The sequence below is a fragment of the Tenrec ecaudatus genome, chromosome X (assembly GCF_050624435.1).
Source record: "Tenrec ecaudatus isolate mTenEca1 chromosome X, mTenEca1.hap1, whole genome shotgun sequence".
Classification (NCBI taxonomy): Eukaryota; Metazoa; Chordata; class Mammalia; order Afrosoricida; family Tenrecidae; genus Tenrec; species Tenrec ecaudatus.
The window spans coordinates 127,077,644-127,087,929 of NC_134548.1; the positions used below are offsets into that span (position 1 = coordinate 127,077,644).

Consider the following 10,286-nt stretch of genomic DNA (forward strand, 5'->3'; position numbering starts at 1 on the left):
TAACTCTTTAATAACCTTGCTTATTTGAACAAGGTTATGAAACCGTAGCCATTCATTACCTTAAGCCTCAAGATAGTCATTCACCATTTACAGCTTAGAGGGTTTTGACTTGAGGCACAATTTGGCAAGTCACAAATCATCGAATAAGTTCTAAACAGGAGCCGTGGTGGCATGTGGGTTAGGCGTTGGGCTGCAAACCACAAGGTTAACAGTTCAAACCCACCAGTCACTCTCTGGAAGAAAGCTGAGACTGTCCCTACACTCAGTCTTGGAGACCCTATATAGGGTTGCTATGAATCAGAATCTACTCAGCGGTACTTGGGTGTGGCGGGCAGTTCATGACAAGCTGGTGGTTTGTGGTGTGAAGTTTCCGATGTTTGTGCTCCTTGTCTCTTCTGGAATAAAGCCATCCGCATTCCAAAGTGAAAACTCTCCTAAGCTAGTGTGAAATGATTGAATCTGGTGCTTTACAAACAAGAAGAAAACAGCCTATCACACTCGATGGGGTAAAACCATTTTATTAACTGACCAAAGCACTTCATTTCATTTTCTGATTTGAGGTAAAACACAACTCACAAGAAAATACAATGACTGCTGAACTACAAGAGTTTGAAACCTCACTAGTTGTTCATATAATACTTTTGCAAATTCACACAACTGTACAGTCTACTTAAGCTAAGTTTAGTGTTAACCAAAAAACCTACATCAAAGACTTAAGACACTTGGACTACGACTTTTTGCAGTGGCTCTAGTTTTGTAACAACACGACTGTTACACCTCAGGAATATACTTTTGAAAACCACTTGGCCAGTGTGATGCGTACTGCTTCCTCATTCTGTGGGGATGTGTATGAAGGTTCTCAGGTGAGCACGCACCTGCTCCTCAGTACACCCTCCTCCTCACTTCCGATTGTATAAATTAATGATTACTTCACCATGAACACGGGGGCTGGGCAGACAGTGCTAGCATCTTCAGAAATGTAAGTCTGTAGGCAAGCCAGCTTATTTTTCAATGTTCTTTCCCATTGCCGGCTTTACTTTAGTCTCCTCAAGACCTCTTTTTCATACCGAGTCACTTAGAAACAATTTTTAAAAAAAATTTTGGTCAAGTGAGTCCAGCTCTGAGATCCTATTTAGATCTCTTGACTCCACACCAAATTCGTCGGAATACTGCAGATTTACTTTAGAGGTAGATAAACAGAAATCATGCAGTTCACTCGATTGAAATGAAAGTTCTTTAAAGACCATCCTGACTGAAAGTTGGTCCTTTGTTCTTGGTGGTTGAAGCACTTTGCATAGCTAAGATGTTTATCCGTTTGGGGGAATAGCAAAGTCTTCAACTGTCTGAAAAACAAACAAGCCCTGCCATACACACAACCCCTTCCCCACCAAGTTTAGACTCAGCGTGCACTAACTACAGCTGAAGAACAAAGCCCAGAATATTAACATTCTGACGACAGCACTGTACTTCCCTTTCTGATTTGTGACGCACACGCATCTCATGCACATTATAAGACAGAATTTCATTTTCTCCGTGCCACTAGCATGTTACAATTTTAAAATGTTTATAGCAAGTTCAAGACTTTTCTAAATATTGAAATCACAATGCTTTTAAGGACAGACTGGAATGTTACAAATGATTTTTGCAAGATACAAAAATAGATATGCTTCCACAGAATGCCTTAATCATTTTTCCGCTCATTCTCATCTTTTGGTTCTTCTTCATCTGAGTACACAGTTGGCTCCTCTCCCTCCTTCAGCAGTTTGCCCACGTGATGGTACTTGACTGGAGGCGGAGAGAAAAACAAAAACACAACATACTAATAGTCATTCTCGTGCTTTCTAGAAAATGACCAGGAACTTGGTTCGAAAGCATTTATCGGAGGCCTGGTGCATGCACAGCAACGTGGTAGGCTCTGGGAGGGGAGGGTGGCAAAGGTGCTCTTATGACACAGTCCTTGCCTTCCAAGGGCGAGCTTGTTCGGAAGATGGATTATAAGGCGGGGAGCCCTGTTGGACAGTAGGGCTGAGGTCATGTTCCAATGAATCATGCTGATGTGTGTGAAGGTTGAGAGGGGTAATCGTTCCTTTGTTAGAAGCCCCTGGGAACACTCCATGGCAAGAAGACAGGTAACCAAGGCTGAACGCGGCAGAAGCTGTAGGATTTGGGGAGGGCGCCATTTGCAGGAGGGGAAACACCATGTACAAAAGAATGTAGGTGAGCACAAGCCAGCCCCGGAGAAAGAGCTGGCGTTTGCTAGTAGGAGGCGCTAAGATTGGCCAAGCAGTATGGGGAAGTGTACCTGAAAAGAAAGCCTGGGGAGTTTGGACTTCTTATCCTCTAGGTGGGCAAAGGGCATTGAGCAAAGGAATGACACAGTCAAACAGGGCTTTAGCAATCAAGGTCTCAGGGTGTACAGGGGCAAAATCCAAGTACGCGACCAAGAGCAAGGTATCCTGGAGGCTGGATCACAGGAGCCCAGGGGAGGGAAGGGCCCCTGGGAATGAAAAAGGAATGTTCCTCTATCAGACAGGAGCATCACAAACCAGAGGGAATGAGATGCTTAGCAAGCCGGAGACCCCACACGGAAATGGGGAGCCTCAAAGGGTTCCACTTGGGAGAAGGCACAAAGACAAGAGAAGGGAAGTCCGTGCTAGTACAGAGCAAGGCCTGGGAGCCTCTGGGAAAGAACATTCCGTGGAATTGTGGGGCTGGAAGATATATTGTCCAGGGAAGGGGGGAAGACTTAGAGAGGAAACGAAACCGTGATGAGGGACAACTTGCTGGAAGTTTGACAGTGAAGGGAAGGAAGGATAACAGTGATAACAGCCCAAGTGGGTAAAGAGGATAGCAAGAGACAGAAATGTCTGCTCCACATGGAGGAAAAATCTTATGCATAGTTCAAAGAAGTGGTAGAAGGAGTGAGAGACGGTGAGAAATACCGGGGGGTGGGGGGGAAACCAAACAGATTTAAGTGTGCGATAGCACACAATTCTTTTCCCCACCTCAAACAACCCAGTCGACTGGAGAAGGGATGGAGGTAGCTGAGTACCACATTATGGCAGTCAAGTTAACACAGGGTTAATCATCTCAATGCCAGGGGCCACGAGGACTCAGCCTCCTCTTTCTGAGTCGTGGCCAGAATTAAGACGAGCAACTAACCTGTTTAACCAGGTAACCTGAGCTGCTTTTGTGTGAAAGAAACATGGAGAACAATTGGCACTTCCCTATTTGAACATATTATGAAGGTCCCTAGCGTTCTTGGGACTGTGTAAGACAAATAAGAGGAAAAGCCAAGTAGTGCCTGGGAAACCTGCCTTTAAGGGAATCCACACCAGCTCTGAGCGGAGCTAAGGTTCATAATAGTGTCTGGGGCTATTAAGAAATGAAAACCACACACACACACACGACTTTTTCTCACGAAAAAGAGAACTGTGCAAATTATAAATCCCAACTTACTGGTTTCACATAGGAAATGCTTTGTTACAAGGGCATCCTTAGGATGCAGAGAGAGAGAGAGAGAGAGAGAGAGAGAGAGAGAGAGAGAGAGAGAGAGAGAGAGAGAGAGAGAGCGCACAAGAGAGACAGACCAATAATGTTAGGTAGCTGGATTATGTTTTCAAAGGACAAGGACTTGCCTCTATTCTAAAGTGACACTTAGGCTGCTCCAGAGAGCCAGACTCTAAAGGTGGAGCCATGTCTGGCTAATGATTCACCCAGTACTTTCTGAGGTCAGCAGTATTTTCAAAGACGATGGGGTTGGATGTAGCTAAAGCACCGATAATACCTGGTCATCAGCAAGTTGAAAACACTATTTTAAAGGAGAGATCTGCTTCAAAGAAATGGTCATTGTCTTTGGACATTGGCTCCTAAGAGCGGGGGAAGAGTCATTCTTCTTGCCAATAAAATATTGTTACAGTGCTAACCTTGGCATGATAGAAGCCAAATTCCTGACTGCTCCAAAGTGGGACTTATCTCCCCATTCTTACTCCTCCACCAAGGCCCTCAGAGCCCATGCCTAAGCAACGATACAATTGTCTCCTTTTTCTTTCTTTTTCAAATGCAGACATCACTGTTGCTGGGCAGACTTTAGGCCTCATGTGTAGATGAGGCCTGTAGTTGGGCTGAAGTAGACTCAAAGAGAGGTTGTTTTCTAGAACACAAGTCTCCCATTCTTCCAGAGATGCGGGCTGCTTTTCAACAGCAAGGTCTCCAAGAGAGTACCTATGAAAATCCCTCTTTCGGTGGTCAAAATGGCCTCTTGTCTGTGCCCCTACACACCAAGCACCAAAATACTCGTGTGGACCCTTTGCAGGTCTCCAACATCGTAACTGCCAAGAACAGAGACCCACGTTTCCACGGAGAACTAGCTCAAAATTGGTACGCAATCACAGCCCCGTGACTCAGCACTGCTGCGATGACTTCAAGCCAAGAACTTGATCAGCCTAAGCTTCAGGAGCCTATCGCAATGTTCCCAGGTTTCAGGCTGCTTAGCAATAACAATTGTACTGCTAGGCAGCCCCATTATGGGCAGAAATTTGATCCCGGCACCATTTGGAAAATGCTTACAAGTGAACTGCGAGTCCCAGTCACTCAGGGTCTCCTGCTGGGCAGCAGTGAGGTCAGACAGGTCATCGTACTCGTCCTTCAGGGCTTCCTTGTCCAGGCAAAATGTGGCCAGGCCCCTGGATGCATCTCTTCCAGCAAAGACCCCGTATGGCCCGTCTTTAAAAAACAGAATCAAACAAAAAACCAAACATCGCTTTTTGGTTAGACAGTGATTTTTGCCCAGTGGTCTTTACCCGGAAAACAGCGTCCTTACCCATCAACACAGAGTGTCTCTCTTCTCTACGATGAGCGAGTTCTGTTTGGAAATCGGCAGGCACATTGAAACCTTTGTCATTGTACAATGGACATTGAAAGACCCGCTGTCACTCACCTTCTAAATCACTCGACGGAAACCAAAAGGCTTAACATGTTGTGATTTCCAAATACAGCCTAGTAGCTTGGGTTACAGACATCTGTCCACCTCAAACCCACTCCAACCAACCCCATAAAGGCTATTATTTTCCAAATTTTAGGTAGATACAATGGTGTGTAACACAAATAGGATCTACTTTGCAACATGGATCAAAACATTCTATCACTCTAATATTATGCTAAAGATGCTTTAGTGCATCTGGATCTGTTAAATGTCTTCTTTTTAAATGTATTGAAAAGTACACCATATGCTAAGACAAACATTTGCTTCACTGGCCCTATATTTGACATAAAGACAGATTTAGGCATGGAACCGTTGACAATCAGGGGACTGCCTGTAGCTAATAAGAAAGTCATTAACTGATTGTCTCCTGAGGCTGGGGTGTCCAGAATGAGACATGAAGATAAAACAATCTCAAAAAAACCCAACAAAAACACAAACAACCTTCCAACTCACTGTAATTGGGTCGATTCCAACTCAGTAACCCTGTAGGACAGGGTTGAACTCTCCCTGTGGGTTTCCAAGACTGTAACTCTTCATGAGAGTAGAAAGCCTCTTTCTTTCTCCCTTGGAGTGACTGGTGGTTTCAAACCGTTGACCTTGTGGTTAGCAGCCCACTGAATAACTACCGCACAAGCAGGCCTCCTCTCACACTGAGTCTAGGGGTCAGAATTGGATGAGACACTATTGAACCTAGTTCTCATCTAGGCGCTGGAGCGCTACTAGCAGTGTGGCTTCTTTAAGGAATAATCATGGATCGTCCATGAAGATACTTTTTTCTAAGTGTACTGACTTTTAAAAAATTGAGTCAAAGGTATTTTACAGAGATTGTTGGCTTCAAGGTTTAATTAAACATTAACAGGCACAGGCAAAATCACTTTATAAGATTATCAGTGGTTCAGAAGCTGTCCCCATGTTGCATAACCTTCACTGTCAATAAGCAGAGATGGCACAGCTGATCAGCATACTCGCTCTCTTTTTCAGTTGGGCTTGAAGCTACGAGTGAGACCACACTAAAGTGTTCATGCGGGGGGAGAGAACAATCAATATCCCCCAAATAATTCTATAGAATATTAGAATGCAACTGTATATGAAGGGAATTCCAAAAGTTCCTGGAAAGTTTCCAATTTGTTCCTCCCATGAACTTCTGAAGCGCCCCCGCATCTGGCACCGTCCCCGGGTGTCAGTGCGCACATTCATTCTGCAGGGCCTTTGCGTGGAGGTTTACAGCCTGTTGCTATGGAGCCGATTCTAACTCACAGTGAGTGATCGGGGACAGAGTCGGCCTGCTCCCGAGGAGCCCCAAGGCTGCCATCTGTGTGGATGCAGACTGTCTCCTCTGGCTTAGGCAGACTCAACTATGGCACCAGAAAGCGATAAGAATCTGCTGTACTGTACACAATGTAGTCTTTCCCGAGAGAGATCCTTAAGCCATAGCCCTGACCTGAAACATGAAAAGCTCGTGGGTTAGCACTGTACCACCTGTGAGAACGGATGAAGTTCCAGTACCATGCACCAGGACTCCTTCCCCAATGGATGACTTTTATGACTTCCTTTAAGATTCTGAAGAAAAATGGTTTGTTTTCCGTCATTAAGGGCTACCACTTTCATGACCCCCCTAAAAAAACCCTCCAAACTCACTACCATCACATCAGTGCCAACTCACAGCAGTCCTACGGGGTGGGGTAAAACTGCCCCCGTGCGTTTCCGAGTTTCCAAGCCTGTAACTTTTTATGGGAGTAGACAGCTTCGTCTTTGGAGAAAATAGCCTTCGCCACAATGTGTACTCTCTAGAATGAAAGCTTGGTGAGGGGAGACTTGCACGCTTTGCTCACTGCTGTCCTGCCAGCCTGAAGAGTTACAGCCTTGGGGACCCACAGGGGCAGTTGGAGCCGGTCTTGTGGGTCCCTATGCGTCTGAACGGACTCTATGGTGGTGCGTTGGAGGGGTACAGGCAGCACCGACAACACGGCCTGCCACAGAGTAATAGGCAGTTGAAATAGTTACCTTTTAGGACTCTTTGATAAGGAGCCAGGGCTCTTTAGGAAAAGAGCCCTGGAGGCGCAGGGGTTTATGGGTGGTGGTTCAAATCCTTAGGAGAAAGTGGAGGCATCCTGCTCCGGAAAAGGTGTACAGTCTCAGAAACCCTAGGGGACAGTTCTTTGGCCCTGTAGAGCCATGTTAAGATGGAATCGATGCAGGGGTGGTGGGTTTGGTTTGGTTGGTTGTAACATGAACTATCATTTCCATGATGCTGTTATACAAGTCGGTGTCCAAAAGTGCATGGAGAAATGGAACAAAAAACGATAATGGAATTTTCCACACACTTTTTGAAGCCCTCTTGTATACTTCACAATGGGCTCACTGGTTATGTATAATGGAGACTTTGATTGTTTTTCAAAGGGAATGCCAAGGCCACAAAAAGACAATTCGTTGTTCAAGGCCGCACAGCTGGTCAGTCACTCCCCCAGGACTAGAACCAGAAAGGACACTGAATCAGAATCTGCGTCTTAACAGGATCCCTGGGGATCTACAGGAATCACCTTGTTAAATTGTAGATTCTGACTCAGAAGAGTCATGGGGAAGGTGGAAAGGCAGATTCTCCGCAGGGGTGGCGTCAAATCAGAAGGAAACGTCGCAGAGCCCCCATGAAGATCTCAGGCTGCCTTGTGCTCAGGTCTCCCAGTGACTCTGCAAACTGCAACCCCAGATTGTGCCCCACCCCTGTTGGGACTGCTTTACAGTGTTGGCTCAGTCATCACAGGTATTTGCATAAGCCTCTAGGTGCGCTCTTGAGAGAGACAAAATAATATAGGTGTGGCTTTCTGATTATTTTGACAGTCCCACGCCACAGGGCAGAAGCATTCTAAAATGTCCACAAGGAAAAGGTGAGGAGTGGCAGGAATTGGAGGGGACGAGGCGGGGCTTCTCACTCCTCTGTGCAGGTCCGTGGGAGGAGAGCAGAGCCACTGCACTGTGGCCCTACTCCCAGTGGTTTTAAAGGAGTCCACACCTGGAGGAGGGAGTCGCTCTTCCTCCCTTTCTCTAGAGTCTATAACCCAGGGCTTTCCGGGAACTTGGCTACTTCTCAAATTCTCCTGGGAGAGCTTGGAAAAATGCAGATTCTTGGCCCCCTGCCCACAGAGACTAAGGGACCGATATTTTTCTTCAAAGTTTTTCAGGTGAATTCGGACAGCAGCTCAAACCCAAACCCAAACTCCCTGCCATCGAGTTGATGCCGACTCAGCGAGCCTAAGGGGCCAGGGTACAACTTTCTCCCCTAACAGTGGCTGGTGGTTTCGAATAGCTGACCTTGCAATTAGCAGCCCAAGGTGTAACCGCTCCGCGACCAAGGCTGGAAAAGCCTCATCTCTAACGAACCTTTGCAGGTACCTTGATAGGTAGGGTAGTCAGCTACTCTTTGGGTTGTGAACTGCAGGCTCGGCAGTTTAAAGGGATGAGACTACTTCTGTTCAAGATTTAGTCTCAGAAACCGGCTGGGGACAGTTCTCCCCTGGCCTACAGGGTGGGCCCTAGTTGGACTCGATGGCAGGCAGGAGCTGGATTTGGTTTGGCAGGAACCCTGCAACAGCCCAGCCACCCCTCCCTCATTTCCTGTCAGGTGGACATCGGAAATCCCCTAACCCAGCAGCCTGCCAGGCCCGATGACCCCTTTGAGTTTCTCAGAATCCTCTGGCTTCTCTTTTCTCTCTCCATGAAAAAATAATAATAATTGGGGTGGGATGGGGTGGGGGGGAGCTCTTCGTCCTTCTGTTCCAGCTTCAGAGAAAACAATGTTAGTGCCTTAGCATCGAGTCATCCGTACCCCCATTGTTCACCACATGCATCCTGTCTCCCTCCCCCAAAGGAGTCGCCCTTATCCACTCCCTCGCTTTCCGATCCGCCACACAGACCGCGCGCGCACCTACGGGTGCGCACACGCACACCTCCCAAACACATGCCACACACATACCTGACACATGTCACACTGCACACGCGCGCCCGCACATACCTGATAAACCACATGCACACATGGAGCCCCACCACGCACAATGCTGCTACCTGCTGCTTGATCCCACCCCCTCCCTCCTCCCATCCTCCCTCTCCTCCCACCCCCTCTCTTTCCACCATGGTTACTCTTGGCACCCTTGGCCTTCACAGATTCCCCAAGCCTGGACTTCCCTCCGCCCGCTCAACCCCCTCCCCATGCTCCCTGGAGTCCAAAGCCACTAGCCTTACCAGGAACCCCTAAACCTGATACCCTCGGTCCCCCCCACCCCAATCTCCAGGTCCCACCCACCCCAGCTTCCTGCGCCTTGGCTGGCTTCCCCGTTCGGTTCTCAGTCTCAGCGGCGGGGGTCCTGGATCTGGCCCCCCAGCCCAGGCTTCTAGCCCGCCCTGAGCACCGCCAGAACTGCCTCGCCAGGACTGTCCGGCTCCCCACTCCAAGTCCTGTGGGGGGGGGGGTCCTGCTCCCCGCTCCCCTCCCTGGAGCCCAGCCCCGAGGTGCCACCCTTTTCTTTTGTCTCCGTTTCCCCATGGCTGGCAGCCTTACCAGGCCCGTAGAACTTGCGGCCTTTGGTCACATCGAACACCTTGCCATTGATGGCCATGAGGATACGTGGGTCCTGGACGCCGTCGAAGCGCCGCAGCTCGGCAGGGGTGAAGTCGCGCCGCTTGAGGCGGGGCAGCGGGGGAGGCTCGTCGTCGTCGCCGTCGCTGCCGCCCGCCGGCTGGTCCCCGCGCACGATCTTGTAGAGCAGGAAGATGCAGAGGCCGAGCAGCAGCAGGTTGAGCGGCGAGGTGAAGATCTCGTGCAGCAGCCCGCCGCTCTCCAGCTCGCCCGGCTCGGCGCCCATCGCCGCCACCTCCTCGGCAGCCATGATCTCCGGAGCAAAGGTTGGGCCGGGCTGAGGCAGGGCTTCGGAACTGGCCGCTTCCTCTTCCCTCTCCACCAGCGAGTGGCGCCTGGAGCTCGGGCGCACGACGTCCAGTCGGCGGAGGAGGCGGGGCCCAACAGACCACGCCCTTGTCCATGCCCCGAGTCCCCTCCCCCTTCCCCCGCACCCGCCGGGCGGTTCCGCGGGCCCCCCCCACGTTGCCGCGCTCTGGGCCCGCGGCGGTCTCTCCACGGAGGATGACAGCCCACCCGTGCCTTCCTCCTGCCTCAGCCAGGGCCATTCCTGCGCTGTCCCCGCGGCAGCTACGAGCTCCGCCCTCCCGCGGTACCCCTGCCCCCCTCCCCCCCCGCCGCGGCTCCTGGCAGCCTGACCCGCGCGCTCAGGCGGAGCGGCCTCCCTTCCCC

At 49.6% G+C, this 10,286-nt stretch overlaps 1 protein-coding gene across 1 annotated transcript; it reads right to left on the minus strand.

Moving 5' to 3' along the window:
* Window positions 1-503: 503 nt before the first annotated feature.
* Window positions 504-9,960, minus strand: PGRMC1 (progesterone receptor membrane component 1). Its single transcript, XM_075538198.1, has 3 exons — window positions 9,537-9,960; window positions 4,570-4,725; window positions 504-1,785 (listed from the first exon to the last, which is right to left on the minus strand). Exons 1-3 carry the CDS (start codon window positions 9,862-9,864, stop codon window positions 1,682-1,684), a joined length of 588 nt encoding a protein of 195 aa, XP_075394313.1. The 5' UTR covers window positions 9,865-9,960; the 3' UTR covers window positions 504-1,681.
* Between the last annotated feature and the right edge of the window lie 326 nt (window positions 9,961-10,286).